The sequence below is a fragment of the Lipotes vexillifer genome, unplaced genomic scaffold, assembly GCF_000442215.2.
Source record: "Lipotes vexillifer unplaced genomic scaffold, Lipotes_vexillifer_v1.1 scaffold384, whole genome shotgun sequence".
NCBI classification, from domain to species: Eukaryota; Metazoa; Chordata; class Mammalia; order Artiodactyla; family Lipotidae; genus Lipotes; species Lipotes vexillifer.
This window is the reverse complement of record NW_006793498.1, coordinates 484,907-505,769: the sequence shown is the minus strand read 5'-3', so window position 1 is coordinate 505,769 and position 20,863 is coordinate 484,907. Positions and strand designations below refer to the sequence as shown.

At 38.7% G+C, this 20,863-nt stretch overlaps 1 protein-coding gene across 2 annotated transcripts; it reads right to left on the bottom strand.

Annotated features, from left to right (window-relative positions):
• Window positions 1–244: 244 nt before the first annotated feature.
• Window positions 245–17,095, bottom strand: SPRYD7 (SPRY domain containing 7). Of its 2 annotated transcripts, XM_007466419.1 has the most exons (5): window positions 16,781–17,095; window positions 11,546–11,662; window positions 8,939–9,105; window positions 4,064–4,166; window positions 554–733 (listed from the first exon to the last, which is right to left on the bottom strand). In XM_007466419.1, exons 1-5 carry the CDS (start codon window positions 16,884–16,886, stop codon window positions 636–638), a joined length of 591 nt encoding a protein of 196 aa, XP_007466481.1. In that variant the 5' UTR covers window positions 16,887–17,095; the 3' UTR covers window positions 554–635. The 2 variants fall into 2 exon arrangements, with proteins under 2 accessions (XP_007466482.1, XP_007466481.1); XM_007466420.1 differs by lacking the exon at window positions 11,546–11,662 and having other exon boundaries at window positions 245–733; window positions 16,781–16,991.
• Window positions 17,096–20,863: the final 3,768 nt, after the last annotated feature.

Genomic DNA, 20,863 nt, shown 5'->3' with positions numbered 1-20,863 from the left:
TAGGTATTGAAGTAACACAGCATGATGGTCTTCAACAAAATACTCTGACAGCTACTACGACACTTATCTCCTTTCACAGAGAAAATCAAAAGCAATGACATACAAACAAAATAAGCAATTTAAATTTTAAGAAAAGTGGTATATTTTATAGAAATAAATCACCAAAAATGAAGTTGCCAATAACATAAACTTGTCACTTTGTTATACTCTATATAACAAAGACACTGAGACACAAAATTATTGGACTGCAGACTTAAAATAGTTAATGAGGTCTACACTTCAGAATGACAAAAACCTCCACCCAACTCTATCTCTATCAAAACAAATATTTTATGTTAAGATTCCCTTTTGAATATCTATATACGTATTTCCATTTAATACTGTTAATCAAACCCACAGTCATATTTATTTAAATAAGAATTAAATAAACTGCCCCAAATGCTGATTTCATTATCACAAAACCTAAGTATTTTAAATCACAACTTCAGGATGGTATATTGTATACGTTGTTTCCTTAGACAACATTAACGAGCATATTTTTAAGGATATATTGTCATCTGTAGGTCAGGTAAAGCTTTATTAAATGGTAAACACTTTTAACAGTGCAGAAATACAAGTTTCAAAAACAAATACATTCAGAAGATCTGCTGTTCAAATAATATCTTTTCAAAACCAGGTGGAGGAGTATGATAAAATTCACTGAACTGGCAATCCAAAATTGCACTGTCATCAACTAGAGATAGAAAAAAAAGAAAATAAATTAGAAGCAAACACCTTAATTTGAATGAATACATAAATCATAAACTGTTTTCATAATGCCATAATATTAATAGGCAGGAAGAATAAACGCATCTGCTATCCAGGTTACAAAACATGATCCTATTGGGTAAAAATAACCACAATGAAGAATAAAATCTATCAAGAACACTGAAAGGAAATACATCAAAATATTACTAATAATTATTTCTAGATGATGTAAACATTGGTAATTTGAGTTTTTCCTTCCTTACCTACCTGTATCTTCTCAATTTTACACATTAAGATAAATTACTTCTTAAAAAATATTTTATTAAAAAAATTATAGATTCACAAAGAGTAGCAAAAATAATACAGAAAGTCCTGTGTACCCTTCACTCAGCTTCCCCTAGTGGTAACATCTTACACAACTACAGTACAATATCCAAACCAGAAAACTAACACTGATACTAACACTGTTCATTAGACTACAGGCCTTATTTAGCTTCTACATATTTTTACCAGCATTTACTCAAGAGAAATGAATGCATATATCCACACAAAGCCTTGTACATGAATGTTCACAGCACCTTTATTTGTAATGGCCAAAAACTGGATACAACTAAATATCCATTAACAGGTGAAGGGAAAAAACAACTATGATATATCCACACAATGAACAATACTACTTGGTAATAAAAGTCAATGAATTGTTGATACATGCTACAACATGGATAAATCTTAAAATAATTATGCTGAGTAAAAGAAGCCAGACAAAAAAAGAATACAAATTGTATGATTCTATTTATATAATACTCTAAAAATGCAAGATAATCTGTAGTGAGAGAAAGCAGATAGTGGCTGCATGGGGTGGGTGGGGAGAGGTGAGTAGAAAGCATTAAAAGGGGGCAGGAGGAAACTTAGGGGTGATGAATATGTTCATTATCTTGACTATAGTAATGATATGGGTGTTCACTTTATAGCTACTTGTTAAACTGCACATATATGTTTAATACACATTAGTATTTTATACTTCATAATAAATGCAGAAAAAAAGTTAAGTACTGGATTTGACATTCATGAAGTCACTAGTGATTTTAACAAGGGTGGCTTCAGTGAAGTGGTGGTAAAGGCACCCACACCGGTTGAAGAACAGGTGAACGATACAATATAAACAGTGACGGAAGCTATTCTATAAGAAATGCAGCCATATAGAGAAGGGTAAACAGAGGACTGGTGAGGGTATGAGTTTAAGGGAGGGTATTTTGGAATGAGAATGATTCAGAATGTTCAACAGACATTGAAGAGAGGTTGATGACACGAGACAGAGATGAAATAATGACAGTAAAGTCCCAGAGTCGGGGAGTTTGAAATCTAGGCCAGAGACTGAGTTTTCTGAACATGAAGGGCACCACTTCCTCTAAGATGGGATGAGAAGAAGGCAAGACTGGAGTAGATCCAGAAAAGCTTCAGGAGGATGGGGAGGAAGTCTAGAGTTTACCACTGATGGTCTGTTTCTCTATAAACTGGAAGGGAAGGTCAATCTATGCAGAATGAATAGGGAATTCAAGAACTACAATGAAAGTCTGGAATGTGCAGAGATGTAACAACACTTTTCTTTAGTGTTATGTAGTGTTGTCTCTCCATAGGTTGAATGCAAGAACTGACAAAATGAATGACTGGATGGATCTAGGATTAGGGATGGGATAGAAGACAAAGGGTAAAGGAATTTGAATTTTATTTTTATCTTTGATAGTATCTGGCAAAAATATTTGATTTAATTGGACTGATTTATCAATTTCAATTTATAAAATACATTACTATATATAATTTATTACCTTTAACTTTATTACATTAAAAATAATGCCAAATCAAAGAAACAATTTAGAATAAAAATCTCATTTGCTATATTCATTTATAACTCAGTCATTCTACTGATATTTATTTCATTTCTCAGACTAAACTATTTTGAATATTAAGCTACATTCCCATGTATTTAAGTAAATACATTTCTTTTAGGCTTACCCAATATTGCAAATACACTAACCTATATCAAGCTTAAAAATACACCTTTACATGCAAAGACATGCAAAGATACAGAAGGCAAAAATCACTGAAAAGTAATAATTTAGGAAAAAAGAAGATAAATGAAAACCTTAAAATAAAGCACAGGCTATGACTGTTATTATCAAATTATTAAATATTTTTATTTGTTACTGTATAATTTTCTGCTATTCCGAACAAACACTGCTACTTTTCCAGTAAGTTACTACAAAAAAGTTAACAATTAGTTTTTATTATGGCTCAAATCCTTAGATTAATTGATTAAAGTAATTACATGAGAAAATGTTTTTAGAGCAACTAAAACCACAGGCAGAAAAATCATATACATGTTGATTTAAAGTTGGTAACATAAAAAAATGAATAGAGTGATAAAGGCACAGTGCTTATGTATATTTTTTATAAAGAGAGACACCTTATTTTTTAGAGATACAAATAAAATAGTTAAGAATAAAATGGTATAATGTCTGGCATTTGCTTCAAAATACTAAAAGGAGGGGGAGATGAAGAACAGGAGGACTGCAGGGAGGGGATGAAACGTGACTGGCTACTAGTTGATAATTGTTTGAAGCTGAGTGATGGGTACATGAAAGTTCATTATTCTATTCTCTTTACTTCTATACATGTTTGAAATTTTCTGTAATAAAATTAAAGTAACTAACTGGTACAGAGTCATCTCTAAGTAACCCAACACTTGTACAGAAACTATAGTACTTACACATACGTGGCTATCAAAAGCAAAACAATCAATATGAAACCATTCTAAGTCAATAATTCTCTCAGAAGAGTTTTAACATTTAGGTAATTTTATAAAGGTAACCAAAGCTCAATCTACTAAATTTAGGTAATTTTATAAAGGTAACCAATGCTCAATCTACATGGAATTCCCATCCCTATTTCCAAAATATTCTTTACAATTACATTTCCTGGCCATCTTACCCTCTCTAACAACTGGCAGAAATATCTTTTTGTAAATTCCATAAAGCTTTTTGGAACTTTCTAGAATATAAGACTATATGATATAAAAGAGAATATGATTATTGCATATTTAAGTATAATCATTGTATTTAGCAAGTTTATTTTTTAAATATATGGGGAATAAAAACTTTCCATAGTCCTGTCAAGTGGGATTGTGATAACCTACTGAGTACACTACAGAGGTCCTTATTAACTTGTCCAGCCTTCTGAATGACAGTTATAAAGTTAATGAAAATGCCAAGCAAAAGTTAACATATATCTAATAATGTTTAGCAATATTTTAGCTTACCATAAACAACTGGATACACTGTCCCTCGTATACCTGATGCTGGACAATGCATGTTTTTTCCATTCAAATATACATTTAATTCTACATGGTCATATGTAATACCCTAGGAAGCAAAGTAAATATTAAAAAGGGTAAAAATATACATGTTCCATAAAAACCTGAACAGTCAGAAAGCACTGACTGGGGAGCATGGAAACACAAAAAACTAAGCAAAAGGTCACAATAGCTTGTATTAAGGTTTACAATTAGGTAGAATTCACTTGAACTGAGCTAAAAAAAATTAGTGGTGATTATGTGGGGGGAAAAAGGTAAAATCCCAAGAGTCCACATTAAAGGTAAAACTAAATCTTAGTATTATATTCAGATAATCTGGATTTTATATTTTGAATATTAAGATGATATAAGTACTATATACTGTAAACAAAGAGACCTTTTAAACTCATATAGAAAACACTGCTCTTTATATATAGAATTTGATCTCAAAGGGGGAAAACAGTGAAGTTTTCACCATTAGGGATTATTATCTGTCACTGCTTTCAATTGTGATGAATTGTCTTTATACAACTTATTTCCAAAAAGAAATGATATATTTCTGTATCTCTTTACCTTGGCTTCAAATATGTCAAGTGTATTACCAAGGTAAAGTGGGTATTTACAACTGCATATAATTGGTAATTAGTATCAAGTTGAAAAATAGAAAAACAACAGCTCAAAAGACTTTAAAAAGACAATAGAATAAAAATATATTACTTTGTACATTATTAATGGTACACAAATCACAATTAATAACAATTATTATTATTAAAATGCTGGAAAACAAATAATCTGTATTATGTACCAAACACTATTCTAGGCACTTCATATTTACTCATTTAATCCTCATAAGATAGGTATTTTTATTATCCCCATTTTACAGATGAGGTAGCTAAAGCACACAGAGGTCAAATAATTTACCTGAGTTTGCACAGTTAGGAAGTGGCAGAGCTGGGATTTAACCTCATGCAGTATGGCTTTGGAAAACTTATTCTTAATTGCCACGCAATTCAAAACTTCAAAACTTTTAAGAACTTTTATACTTTTAAATCTCTCTTTAAGACTTTGTACAATATTTACTAATTGATGACAAAAAGAGAGCTTTACTTTGAAGAATTAAGAATAGACAGTGGAGACCTTTCAATAGAAACCATCACAGACCAAGAAGCAACCACTTCAAGGATTTCTGACTGTGGATAAATTATATGAACCTACAAGCTTTTAAAGGTAGAAAAACATCTTACAGATGATCTAGTCTTAACTCCCTCACTTTCCAGTTAAGACAGCAAAGGCCCAGATGAGTCAATGTGTTAAGTGCTATAAAAGATTCTCAAATCTTAGCAAAGCCAGGGTTAGACTAAACACAGAAAGATAAACGCTGCTTTTCTTTCATTTGTTTACGTACTTAAATAATAAAGCTAAGTGATGGCTAGGATTAGCTTTTTTAATGAAGTCGTCTGTTTTCATTTAGAAAACATGATTACAAAAATAAATAAATAACATGATTCCATAAAAAACAGTGTGTTACTCCCTTTACAGGATTACCAGGAATCTAGCAGTTCAGATCAGCAGGCTGTAGTCTGGGCACCCTCCCCCACCTGGTGGCAGCATCACCTACCTCAAGCAAGCAAATTTTCAACCCCACCCTCCAGCACCAATACCCAGCACCCGAGAGAGAAGCAAGGAAGGATGTGAGAACCCCTGCCCTCCAGAAGCAGAGTTTAAGTTCAAGTATTTTCTAACTTAATCTGTCTTTTTTTTTTTTGGCTGTGCCACGTGCATGAGGGATTTTAGTTCCCCGACCAGGGATCGAACCCATGGCCCCTGCAGTGGAAGCGCTGAGTCCTAACCACTGGACCGCCAGGGAATTCCCTTAATCTGTCCTTTTATATGTTCTAGAAACTAGGTTTGATTCTCTCATAATGATACCGAGAAATGTGATGTGTTCTAAGGATTTATCAATAATATTTGCAGGTTTGGTGAAGCGACTCTGAAATTAGACTGCCTGAGATCACTCCAAATAAGTTATTACTTAACTTCTAATCTGTAAAATGGTAAAAATAGTACCACCTATTTCACAGGGTCATTAAGAGGATTAAACAATTTAATCCCTGCCAGGCACTTAAAGCCATTCTGGCCCATAACAGATGCTAGAGAAGTGTCTGCTATTATTATTATTGTTACACAGAATGTTTATGAAACTTCTCTGAAATTAAACTGAAAACTGAGGGCTTCCCTGGTGGCGCAGTGGTTGAGAGTCCGCCTGCCGATGCAGGGGACACGGGTTCGTGCCCCGGTCTGGGAAGAGCCCACATGCCGCGGAGCGGCTAGGCGCGTGAGCCATGGCAACTGAGCCTGCGCGTCCGGAGCCTGTGCTCCGCAGCAGGAGAGGCCACAACAGTGAGAGGCCCGCATACCGCAAAAAAAAAAAACAAACAAAAAAAACAAACAAAAAAAAACCCTGAAAACTGCAATTTTAAAATGTAATCTGCACTTTTCTAAACTATATATAAAAGGAAAAAATAAGCACAAGCTGTTTCAGGAACACCTCCCTGGTGCTGTAGTAGGCCCTGTTGGTACTATATGATTACTGTATAAATACAATCATTTGGTTAGATGTTGAAAGCTTGTTTTTCTTGATTCTCCTGAGAGAATCGTATATGACTGAAATTCTACACATGAGAATGTTTTTCCTGTCTTATAATTCATTCCTCTTTTCCTATGCTATTGTCAGTAATTTAGTGAAATTTGTTCTCAAATGTTTAAACTAGGAAGATAAAGTTAATAGAGTAGGATAATGTTTTACTTTTCAGGATTCTGCTTATATTTCATCTTTTTGAGTCCTCCTTTTATCAGAATGGGCATAAAAACTCAAAGTCTAATTTTTTTATTTATTTTAATTTTTGGCTGCATTTGGGTCTTCATTGTTCTGTGTGGGCTTTCTCTAGTTGTGGCGAGCGGGGGCTACTCTTCGTTGCAGTGTGTGGGCTTCTCACTGCAGTGGCTTCTCTTGTTGTGGAGCACGGGCTCTAGGCGCACAGGCTTCAGTAGCTGCAGCACGTGAGCTCAGCAGTTGTGGCTCGCGGGCTCTCGAGAGCAGGCTCAGTAGTTGTGGTGCACGGGCTCAGTTGCTCCACAGCATGCGGGATCTTCCTGGACCAGGGATTGAACCCACGTCCCCTGCATTGGCAGGCGGATTCTTAACCACTGCGCCATCAGGGAAGTCCCTCAAAGTCTAATTTAATAATGCTAACAGACTAAAAATGACATTCTTAAATCTGTCAATTTGAGGTATCAGTCACTTCAGGGAATGAGACAGGAAGGCAAGAATAACATACAGTAGAAGTTCAGTACATCAACAAAGAAAAACATTTGTTACTGATTAACCTATCTTATGTTTGAATTTCATTTTTTAGTATAAACAGGTTGACGGCACCAACCTGACTTCAAGATTCTCTTCCACGAAATAACCATTTGAATAAGGGTGTTCTACATTATGGGCATCTGGCAATGACCTACAAACACAGAACCAACTATTCGAAAGGAAAAGCAGATTTTAAAAATGGTTTATGCCTTTAGTTTCCTTTAGTTAATTTAGGAAAAACATACTTTCAATAATTTACCTATTTGAAGACTCTTCTTCACATTGTTTTTTTTTTTTTTGCGGTACACGGGCCTCTCACTGTTGTGGCCTCTCCCGCCGCGGAGCACAGGCTCCGGACGCACAGGCTCAGCGGCCACGGCTCACAGGCCCAGCCACTCCGCAGCATGTGGAATCTTCCTGGACCGGGGCACGAACCCGTGTCCCCTGCATCGGCAGGCGGACTCTCAACCACTGCGCCACCAGGGAAGCCCCACGTTTTTTAAATTGCATAAAAGATCAGACCATAATTAAATATCATTTCCACATCTTCCTTCACTCTCTTCAAAATATTGTATACTTCTTTAATACAGTAACCTGGATTTACCTTGTCTGTGTTATCTTATTATTAGAAACTCTCTCTGATTATTTACAGATTCCTTTCAACTTGGTATGAGAGCCAGGAACCGAAGGCTCTGTGTAAGGAGACCCAAGAACTCTGTTCTCAGTCAATAGCTAATGGCCTGAACTCAGTGTATAAGGTTCTTGGACAACACTGTTTGAGAGGAAGTATCTGGAAAAAGGCAGAAAGGGATCTTTGGATTACATTTTCAATAGGGTGGCTTTGGTAGAGACTTAAATATATCTAGTTGGGAATAAAAACAGAGAAGTCAATAATATGTAACTCCTTCTATCCCCTGCTTTCCAAAAAAAGTTTTCTATAATCAAGCCTTAGAACATTGAGTCAGTTTTTTGAAGAGTTCTGAAAGTGAAGGAAGTTTAGTAAGGTTATGTTTAACAAGGACCAATGCTCCTGATAAAATGCTGTACTTCTTTAACAGAAGTTCATAACAAATTAAGCAATAAATGTCAAATTTTTCTCTAAGAGATCTCCAGCTGCAAAAATACCTAATATTTTCTAATATAAGGGTTAGCAAACTTTTAAAATTGTGGGCCAAGGTTTCTTTTATGTGAGAGAAGCAGGAAATGATCAGCAGCCAACCTGTCATCAACTCTCCCTTAAATGGAAATAAGGGTTCACGCTTATTTTCCTGGCCAGTGGCAGCTCTAGAAAGGAGAAGGCAGTTAGGTAAGGCAGTAGCATCTACATCAAGTGCTCTCTTTGGAAAATGTACTACCTCATTAGATCCAATTCCGGTGCTTTGGAATTCAAACCACAAACTCAGAGGCAAAAGTAGAAATACTAAAAGCAGTCAAGTTTAATAATTTACAGTGGAAAACAACTCCACAAGAAAACTCACCACCACGTCTCCCTCCTGTGGAAGGCTGTTTGCTGGCAGCCTATTTTTCTCCTCGTTGTTGTGATATAGGGCTCCATCATTTCTCATCACCAGACTATGCACATCTCGGCCAAGAGGGATCTGATTCAAGTTAACTTTCTGAGTTGCAACGCCAATACCCCAGATTCCTAAAAATATAATAATTTAAATGCTCCCCAAATCTGCAGTATACAAATATGAAAGGAGTTGTTTTTAAAGAAAGTGGCATATTATCACTAAACTATTTTTTTGTTAATCTTTAAAAAAATTCTTTTAAAAGTAGTTTGCAAACTATACCATGTTCTCTTGCAGATGTAGTACAGCCTGGGAGATAAGCGAGTGGGCCCTGGAGTTGTACTGTCTAGGTTTAAATTCTGACTTTGCTATGTCATCTTGGGCAAGTTACTTAACCTCCCCCTGCTTCCTCACCTGTGAACTATGGATTCTAACAGTACTATCCTCTTAAAGTTATCAGAAGATACAGCAAGATCATCCAAGTGAAGCACTTGGAACAGTGTAAGTATTAAAAAAAAATGGGTAAGTAAAGCACAGAGGAAGTATTTTTAAAAGATACTAGCTATTGTCATTATTATTATTATTATTCTCTAAAAATATTATTAAAATGCTACACAATGAATTTAAATGGCCTGGGGTTCTATTTCAAGCACCACCTCTGAGAAGCAGGAATTTACTGTCTTTACTTTTTGCATCTATAATATGTGACAAATAATATATGACCTGGTCAGTATCATGGAGAGGAGAAAAATAATGATAAAGTGTAAAATCATTTTCTTATTCAATACCTTAAGTTCATGAGTTTAAAACCTTTTGGTCTAAATTGACTTTTTTTTTTTTTTTTTTTTTTTTTTTTTTTGTTCGGGGGTTCGCAGTACGCGGGCTTCTCACTGTTGTGGCCTCTCCCGTTGCGGAGCACAGGCTCCGGACGCGCAGGCCCAGCGGCCATGGCTCACGGGCCCAGCCGCTCCGCGGCACATGGGATCTTCCCAGACCGGGGCACAAACCCGTGTCCCCTGCATCGGCAGGCGGAGTCTCAACCACTGCGCCACCAGGGAAGCCCTAAATTGACTTTTAAAGCAAGCAGCTCTCTTCTTAATCTAAGAGAATACCTACAACTCCCGGTTACATCTCAAAGGGTTTCCTTCTCAGTTTTTATCAAAATCAGTTAGGAGAAATTCTATACATCAAAGAATGTTTGAAGACCATGCTGTCAATCAATCAGTTTTCCTGGATTGAGTGAGACCATCAGAAAGCTGCATGTCTGGACTTCACTGTCTTGGCCTCCTAAATAATTTGATTACATAATTTATCCTCCAAGGTGGGACAAGAGCGACAGCAGGTGATAATACTAATTTCATGGGACAACAGTTCTAGACAGGGTTACAGAGTCCCCTTACTCCTAAAGAACTGTGCACACTGTGATACACTTGGGCACAACTGCCTGAAGCTTTCATTGAGGGAACAATGCTACAAACTCCAATAATGCACTTATTCTAGAGATATTATTGAGGATAGCACCCTTTATAGAAAATTCACATAAAAATTTGTATTACATCTCAGGCTCAAGAACTATTCGCTTCTCTTGGGAAAAAGTATGTTATACTTGAGAAGATTACAGTAAGCAGAGACATTATGCAGCCAGTGAGTTAACTTACAAAAGAATGGAATGGAGGACAGATTCAAATTTATTTCACACACTTAAGAAAAATCAGTATTTAAAATGAATTTAAAAAACAAGCCCCAGAGGAATATTTTATGTCATTCAAGTAAGAGTAAGAGCAGAATTAATTTACTCCACTCTAGATTTCCAATTCTGTACATATATTACTCATGCCATGTTTCACTAGACATTTCTTTATAATAAAGCCTTAAAAAAATTTCCCCATATTCAACACTGCCACAAGTTAACTAATTAATAACTATCATAATACTCATGTAGAATTGCTATACAACTCAAGAAACTTCAAAACTAAAAAAAAATTTTTTTTAAATTTTAATTGAAGTATAGTTGATTTACAATATTGTGTTAGTTTCAGGTGTACAGATTCATAAATTTTTAAAGAGACTTTAGACTTCTATCAGAATTCTACATCTGCCAATTGCTTTAGAAGACACTGAATCAGGGAACCTTAACAAGAGTTAAGAGAAAACCTCAGGATCATAAGTTTAATTTTATCCTAAGATAAAACAGCAAGAGTCTACACCTTATATGCTTGACCAAATGAAATGGTTCATCTAGCTGCCACTAATAATTAACCATATTAATAATAATGCTTGTGCCTTAAACTGAACCAGTATGTCGTGTCTTTTAAACACTTTCATATATATAGCTCACGTGAGGCAGGAAGGGCAGCTCCTGTAATCCATTTTATAGATGAGAAAACTGAACCTAATATAACGAAATTGACTAATTAAACCAGGATCACACAATAAGATGTGGAAGAAAAAGGTCTTCTAAGTAAGAGTTTAGTGTTTTTTAAATTACCTCATTAATCTTTTTCATATATTGAAAATTACTCCTCATATTTAGAATAATTAGGACTTTTAATAGTCAAGTACCATTATACCAACCTGTGGATTGGATTTTGAATTCAAAGTAGCTTTTGTTTTGATGTAAAGGTGCACTGGCTAAACAACCTCCTGTTCCACATATTCTTCTTCCATTTTTTACAATGACAACATCCGTTCCTAAACAAAAGAATATAGACACTGTGTAAAGTTTTATATTCTCTTAACCAACAATCAAGGTTAATTTGTTTCACTTTTAACTCTTGGTCTCCAAAAAATAGGAAGACTATATATACTTTGAAATATAAAAATACTGATAAATTATTTAAAATATTTAATTTACTTTTTTCCTGGGAGAACATTAATATTAATTTGTGGCTAGAAATCTTGTTTAATTAGGCAGTTTCAAATAAATAGTAATTCTGAACTCTACTGAATATTTGAAACACTTTTAAGGTAGAAGTAGACTTTTTTTTTTGGCTGTGCCACGTGGCTTGCGGGATCTCAGTTCCCCAAACCCCGGACCACGGCAGTGAAAGCCCAGAATCCTAACCACTAGGCCACCAGTGAACTCCCAGAAGCAGACTTTCTTAAATTTTAGCCAATGAATCAATTTGATGATTTCATAAATATCTTGATTTAAATAAAAACATAAACACTTAAAAGAAACTGGCAAATTAGTACCATTTTCAGTTCAATCTAAACAAATCAATCTGCTAAAAACTGACTGAATGTCTACTAGGTACAAGGTCCTATGCTAGTGCTTTGGTCAAGTAAGAATTGAAGATGAATGGAACACGGAAAGGAACATACATCTATGTTCTTGAAATAGCTGACACGGGGCTTCCCTGGTGGCGCAGTGGTTGAGAATCTGCCTGGCAATGCAGGGGACACGAGTTCAATCCCTGGTCCAGGAAGATCCCACATGCCGCAGAGCAACTAAGCCTGTGCACCACAACTACAGAGGGTGCACTCTAGAGCCCAAAAGCCACAACTACTGAAGCCCGTGTGCCACAACTACTGAAGCCCACGCACCAAGAGTCCGTACTCCGCAACGAGAAGCCACCACAATGAGAAGCCCGCACACCACAACGAAGAGCAGCCCCCACTCACTGCAACTAGAGAAAGCCCGCACGCAGCAACAAAGTCCCAACGAAGCCAAAAGAGAAAAAAAATGGGGCTTCCCTGGTGGCGCAGTGGTTAAGAACCCGCCTGCCAATACATGGGACACAGGTTCGAGCCCTGGTCCGGGAAGATCCCACATGCTGCGGAGCGACTAAGCCCATGAGCCACAACTACTGAGCCTGCGCTCTAGAATCCGCGAGCCACAGCTACTGAGCCTGCGTGCCTAGAGCCCGCTCCACAACAAGAGAAGCCACTGCAATGAGAAGCCCGCGCACCACAACGAAGAGTAGCCCCCGCTCGCCACAACTAAAGAAAGCCCGGGCCCAGCAATGAAGACCCAACGCAGCCAAAAATAAATTTAAAAAAAAAAAAAGAAATAGCTGTCATGGAAAAATGCTAATTTTAGGATTTTAAAAATGTCTGTAAGATAGCTGCTGTCAATCATATTGCAAATATGTAAACAAGATTTTAACATCATTAAATGCATTGTATTTTCATGGAAAATTTTAGTTCAAGTAACATTTGATAGATGAGAGTGAGAAAAAGTCTCTTGATAATGTGACTCCAATACCAATTCTTTTCCAAATATTGATTTAGGAAAGCTTATCAGAGAACATGAAGAAAGTTAACAAAATTCTAATACATAAGAAATATCCCGTAACATCGAGGCATGTGATTCCCAAGATCTGTAAGCAGTATGACTTTTCTGGTAATAAGTGTACAAGCCAAGCAGATCTGGCTGTGAGAACTGTAGGGAACTCCTCCAGAGGGGGTTAAATAAAACTAGAACATAGTAACAAAAGGTATTAACAGGGAGGCAGGTCTCTCATTAACTCGCTGTTGAATTCATACTTAAAAAATTATTTGGGACAAATACATAAGAGAAATACCAAATTTTCAGATTTTATCACAATTCTAAACTGGTTGATTTAAGAAAGACACTCTCTTATTTAAGGTAAAACTAAGATCCTATTATATGATTATTAAAAACTTATTAGCATCCTTTTTTTTTCTAATTACAAATGTTAAACCGCAAATTCTGGGAAAGTGTCTTTATACATAATTTACATCTGGCTGCCCCATATACCTTGGCAGTTTCATTTGGAGAACATCCGGGGCCCAGCTCCTCCTTGATGGCAAAGACCATGGAGTGCTCGGCATCCAGCGGACGCTCGACAAATAACTGATACATAAATGAATGAATATGTTCTGCTAAGTACTGTGTAGTGGACATGTAGTATCTGTTTTCCCTTTCCCAACAGACTTTGCTCTGGAGATCAAAACAGTTCCAAGGAAGCTGACTCAATCTCTGGTTTCAGGGGTACAGCTTTGACCTAGGTTAAGTTAATCAGTGCATTCCACATTTCCTGGCCACAGTGACTGAGTGAAAAACGGTCATATGACCTAAGCCACTACCATCAGAGATAGTCTCAGGACTTTTGCAGAGAGAATGAAGGGATAAAGATTCTCTCATTCTTGCTGGATCTGAATGAGGAAGCCTACAGCCCAGGGAGAGGCTACAAGTTATCATGGATGCCAGCCTTCAGGAATAAGCAGCAGAAGACAGAGGAAAGAGATGAAAAGAAGCTCAGTCCTTAGCAGCACTGAGTCTTCCTGAAAATAGTGCTGCTTTTGTACTTTTTAAATTTACACGAACCAATAAATTTCCTTCATTGTTTCAACTGTTTTGAGTTGCAGGTTTTACAGCTTGTAACTGAAAGCATCCTAAGTGAAAAACATTTCAAAGAACTATGCAAATAAATGGTTTTTTTTTTTTTCATACCCAGCAATACTTTTTGGTTCTCATACATATCTCTGAGTTGGAACCACAGAACCAACTCTGAATATGCTATTATTCTCTTACTTCAATCTCATTTCTTATCTCCAAGGCATTCTGCTAGGTACTGAGATGTTTTATACAGAAAGATGGATATATTCACAGAACATTTTAGAGTGTTTGTGAATCACTGGGGAATTATCTTAAGCTTATTCCATTTCTCTTTTTTAAGTACAAAGATATCCTATATTTGGATATATGTGATTTGTACAGTTTCATTAATTATCAAGATTGCTTAGAAAGCCAAGGCAAATTTGAGTATAGCCAGAACACATATAAACATAGCCAAAGTGTATTTTTTAAAAAACATTAGACATTTCCAAATGAATGGCATCCCTTTCAAAGTAGCTACCTTGGAAGACATTCATTTCTAAAAAGTCAATTCACAATTAAATACGGAGGTTGTGGCAAAAATGAAGATATTTATTAAAACTACTCCACAGAAAATCCCAAAAGGAATTCCAAATCGTTTTAAGTGATGCAGCACCACCAAAATAAGTGACAACTTTGAAAGAATTCATTGGCATATGACATGTATAGACTATTTTCTTAACAAAAAATGGCAATCACATTCTTTAGGTGACCTAATACAGCCTTTCACATATCCAAATACATGCATACTCACTCAGTGTGCTTCTCATATTTCAACTTAAGATCAACTGATGCTTGAAACCTGTTCCTAACTTGATGAGCCTCTCCTCTTATATTATTTGCTTTCTAAAATCTTGCTTCTTCTGTGATTGAAGAATTTGAATTTACTGGAAGACAGGTTAAGAAAAGTTTCCACGCAGATGGTAATGGGGGATGACATTACTCTACTGAAAGATGCTGGGCAGCTCTGGAAAAAGGAGAACATAGTGGAATGAGTACAAGTGACCGGTTCTTTGTGGAAGAAGAGACCAGAGAAAAGGAATACTTTAAAGAGCAGATTGTAGTAATTCAGGAGTTTGGCAGTAGAGATAGAAAGAGCTAAAGCTGACCATACACTCCAGGAACTACGTGTGGTTTTCCTTTACTGTGTTCCTAGCATCTAAAACAATGCCTACCGTATAACATCAGTCAATAAATATCAGTTGGGTGAACGAATAAATGAAATGGAAACATTTTCTGAGGGAAATTATAGAATTTGAACATCTGTCTATAAATGATGAATAAGAAATAAAGAGATACACATACATATATATTTATGTATCAGGGTCTATATTACACTTGGGATATCTAAGAATTAAAATACCCACATACAAAGTGGTAAACAATTATCACATTTGTGATTTAGTACATGCTACAGACATATAATGAGCAGAGTATTTCCAGAATTATAAAGAATCTGGGCGGGAGAGGGTTTTGCTATAAATATTAAGAATTCCCTGTTATTTCAATGCACTGTCCTTTAGCCAAAGAGAGATGTGGGAAAAACTGAAAGTGCAGATGTATACTTTGAAGAGAATAATCCGCAAAAAAAACAGTACTCTGAAGTAATTATAGTGGGAAATCTCTCCTTCTAGAACCATATTCCAGAAGCATGGAACTACATGGGACAAGTCTAAGAACAGAAATAGTAAGGTGGTAAAAGAGGGTACAGAGGGGAGGAGAAGGACGTTAGGAGAGAAGCTGTAAGCTCATTTGACAGTGGAAGGAAAAAACATAGATGCGAAGAAGCAAAGCGCTGTTTTATTTCTGCAATAGCCTGACCTGCTGGGAAGAGGCTGGTCAGGAGAAATTACAACACCTCTAAGCGTGATAACAGGGGTCGGACAGTGGGAGGTTTTCGTTGAAATGCCAGGTTCTGACCTGAGCGGTGGCTTCAGGCTTCTGCAACTTGCCTTGTTTTGACTTCAGGAGATGAGAGGAAAATCATTTCCAATAAAACAACCGATAAATGAAGGGCTAAGAGAAAGCTGTCAGGAGCCGAGGACAGCTAAAGCTTTCTGAAAATGTGTGGGACTGGACTGGAGCTCGGCAGTGGAGCACTGTAGGAGGAGCACAGAGTCCTCCCCACTCCCGTCGAAGGTGACGTCTTACACGAGTCCCACGAGGCGGCAGCCGGGAGGACACTGCTGTGGAAACGGGTAGGTCCACACACCCATCTTCGCAAGACAGGAGCTGACAGGGCTGCGCAGCTCTGAACGCAGAGCCGGGCCGAGATGGGGTCGACCGGAGTCTGGAGGAGACCCGTGAGGCCAAACCGGGTCCAGGGCAGCGTCACAGGGTGAGGGACAGGGCGCGGAGCCCGGGGGGGCCCGGCAGCGTGCGGTCCTCGTGACTCCAGGCTGACCCCGACCAGCCGCGCCCGACCCGGGGTGGGCCGTTGGGTCTGGGGAAGGGAGAGCCCTTACCCATGTGCTGCGTGTCCAGCTGCACGGCCGGCATCTCCTTCAGAGGGATGTGGCCCGTCCCGCCATCTCTGCAGCACCTCAGGCAGCAGAACACCGAGGCGGCCATATCTCAGGGACCTCCGACGCCGCCACCACCGCCTCCCTCGCCTAGACCGCGGCGACACCACCCCCCACCCTCTGCTCCGCCTCCCGCCCCCTCCCGAGCGCCAGAGGGCGTCTGGGTGGAGCGCGGAGGCCGGTGCTGCGACGCCGCAGGCCGGGAGGGCGCAGCGCAAGGTAAGGCGAAGCCAGCCAGGGCGGAAGATACGGAGGACCGGCTGGAGGGGCGGGGCCGAGCTGGGGGGCGGGGCTAGTGGCGAGGCGAGGCGGAGCGCGTGCCGGATGGGCGGGGGACGGCGTGCGCCTGCGCGCGGGAGACTTTTGCTTTCCGGCCGCCCAGTCTGTGTGCCGATATTGACGGCCGCGCGAACTTGTCTGGGTTCTACAGAAGCTCAGGGGTCTTCGGGTGCTGTATTCTTAAAACTGTGTCCCCCACTTCGACGTTATCTTTAGGGATGAGTTGACAGAGGCAAATCTGGCTGGAGGAGTGGGAGCTGATTTAGAAGAGCCCCACGGTTTCCCCCGCGCGCCCAGGAGTGAGAGAAATTTGCCTCCTGGGAGAGCCTCCGCCACACACCCCCATCACGCCCCCCCTACCGTGGCGGGTTTCTGAAGAGTTTTCTCAAGTCCTAAACAGACGCACAGGGCCCGGAAATAATGGCTGTTAGTGACTGCACCGTGGATATGCACCCGGCGCTCTAAATTGTCGGTCCTGCTGCATTTTAGGTGCAGAGATGGGCGTTCCGTGACCTTCGGTGCCGCGCGGCCGCGGGAGCCCAGGAAGCCACCCCGGGAGGGGACCCCTGGGGCGGGGCGGGAGGGCGATTCTTGACCGGCCTCTAATAGGCTCACCCTGTTTGTGGACAGAGGATTCGGATTCTCATGAGTGTGATGGGAACTCGGAGGCAGCGGGAAGGCTGCGGGGTCTCCAAGGGAAGTACTCAGTTCCTACCGCGTGTTCTTTCTTGCGTCCACGCAAGAAAGGATCCTCCCTTGGCGAGCGCCTGTCATCTCCGTGCTTACTTAGATCATCCGCCCCTGATCCATTTTTGCATCTTATGATATCATTTGGCGTCTGGAGATGGTCTGGGACAACCTCTAGAATTAACCTGGCTCAAACCTCTGTTCCCAAATAAGGTTTACATCCTGAAGTCTTCCCCAGGGTTCAAGTCTTGTGAAACTGGATGCGAAATGCCCCCTTAGTATGTAATGGGTTCCTCTACACAACTTTTTAGTGACCTGAGTACAAATATCCTTTATGGAGAATTTTTCTCCTCAGAATAGGAGAATTTTTTCAGGGTCCTGTGTCTCTGATCTTTATACAAATGGTGTTTTCATTACAATACTTATGAAAACCTCCAAGTTTTGTACTTTGAGATTTAGTTATCATAGGATTGGTAACCAAGGTGATTACTGAACCCCTCACTGCCTATAAAGTACTTTCTTGGTAATCATTTTACACATGAAATTTTATTTTACTGAAAACCTTGACCAATATTCTGAGAAGTGTTAACGTTCTAGTTTTTTCCATTGGGAAGGAGTGGGGAGTTGAATAGAATGCTGCAGAAACAAAAAATTTTCTGCCTGTGTGTGAGGTAGGCACTCTTTCACATCCGTATCTAATTGAATTCTTGAAAGGTTTGAGAGTGAATATTGTCTCTACTTACAGATGAAGAAATAGGCTTGGAGGGATTAAATAATTTGTGTAGCCTCAGATGACTAGGAAATAAACAAGGTAGGATTCAAAACCCATCAATCTGACTCCTAAGTCTGTATTTGCTCCACCAGATCATGCTGCCTCAAACTCTGAAGTTCTAACTCTTGCAATTAATGCTACAATCCTCTTAAATGTGCTCTCAGTTCAAAATGCAGATGTGCGCTTTATTTTTGTATGTTTCATTAATCTCTAAACTGGCCATAAACTTCCATAACTCATGTGTTTAGACAATAAAATAAAATCAGTTGTTATAAGGTAAAATATTCAGAAATATTATTAAAAGTAGTTAGTACATGTATTAAATATATAATAAACATTCAGGCCATTCAAGTTAGTCACATCTTCAATGAAAAGCCAGAGTCTTAGGCTTCCCTGGTGGCGCAGTGGTTGAGAGCCCTCCTGCCAATGCAGGGGACACGGGTTCGTGCCTCGGTCCGGGAAGATCCCACGTGCCGCGGAGTGGCTGGGCCTGTGAGCCATGGCCGCTGAGTCTGCGCATCCGGAGTCTGTGCTCCGCAACGGGAGAGGCCACAACAGTGAGAGGCCCGCGTACCGCAAAAAAAAAAAAAAAAAAGCTAGAGTCTTAGATAGCTGTGAATTGGCCATTACTGTAGAGGCAGAATTGACCTCGTCTTTCCTGGCTAGAAAAGTAATTTGCTGGGGCACTGCCCAGTGAACTTTGCCCCCATTATAGCAACTCAAGTGTACTCAGCAGAATGAAGCAAGCAAAACTGGTTAACTCCTGAGACAGACTTCCCTGTCTTGGCAGATGAATGCCATCCATGAGCTCGCAGACCTTATTCCTTCTTATATCTGGGATTCTATTATCCTTTCATTATTATTTTCAAAGAAACTAGCCTTTCTTTTTGAACAGCACAATGTTAGAGCTATTTTTACAGTCTTTCACAGCTATCACTTTAAATAACCATCACAAATAAACCCTACAAAAAGTTTCCTAATAGTTAGTTAGGAGGTCGTTTATCTATGTCAAAAGCAATAACAGAGAATGACTACTTGAAAAAAAAGTCTATCTGCTTTAGCGACACATGCCAGGAACTCAAGAACTGATAGGACAATAATGTAAAGCATGTGCTTCCGAGTTGACTTTAACATCGTGCTCAGGATTTTCTTTAATGATTTTTACGCCAGCCAGACATCTCCTTTTAGTCAACTCTACTCCCTGTACTGGGTCATACAAAGTGGTTTGTTTCTTAAAAACTCATTTATCAGTGTATTAAGCCAAACTTTTTTTCTTGGAGTAATCCAAGCCACATTTGTGATCTTTTAAAAATCAGAAACATTACAAAAACTCAGACTCCTAAAAACTAACAATGTTACTAGAGCCTTGATCTATTCATTATTATAGTTTTGAGTAATAGTAACTGACATTTATGTGGTGCTTACTGTTGCATGTCACTGTTCTAAGTACTTTTTATAAACTAATTTAATCCTTGTAGCAACTCCATGAGGTCAGGCTGTCTTCCACTTTACAGATGCAGAAGCTGAGGCAAAGAAAAGATAAGAAATGTGCCCAAAGTCACATAGGCAATAAGGGAAGTTGGACTCAAACCCAGGCAAGTCTGGCTCTAGAGTCTGTGTTCTTAGCCGCTATGCAAACTGCCTCCCTAGGGTGCTATATTTAAGAATAAATACCCAATTTTATTTTTGTTTCCTTCTCTCCCTTACTTCAGAAGTTGATATTTGATATTTCAATTTACCAGGCAGGGACTTCCCTGGCAGTCCAGTGGTTAAGATTCCTCGCTCCCAATGTAGGGTTTGATCTCTGGTCAGGGAAGATCCTGCATCCCGCGTGGCACAGCCAATAAAGTGAAATGAAATAAAATAAATTTACTTGGCATTAGTTGCACTCATTTAATCTGGGTTTGCTGAATTATAAGGTATATTACCGATATTCAACAACCAAAAATAAGGCAAATAGCATTGAGACACTTTTACTTACAACAGATTGACATTAGTCATGTTGCAGCTTTGCTGTCAGCAGCAGCACAGAACATTTTCCAGCAGTGTCCTTCATCGGGTGTCTCTAGATGGCCCAAAGAAAAGGATATTTAGTACTTTCAATTGTTAAGACACTTAAGCCAGGTTGAGATGGAAAATATAGAGATCTGGCATTAGGAAAGAAAAAGAAGATGGGGTAAGATAAAGGAATTTGATAGAGGTACAGAAAAATAAGAATAATAGAGGATAAAGCAGAACAATTTTTTAATATTAAAAAGGAAGAAAAAGAAGCCAATAACAAGTGCTCT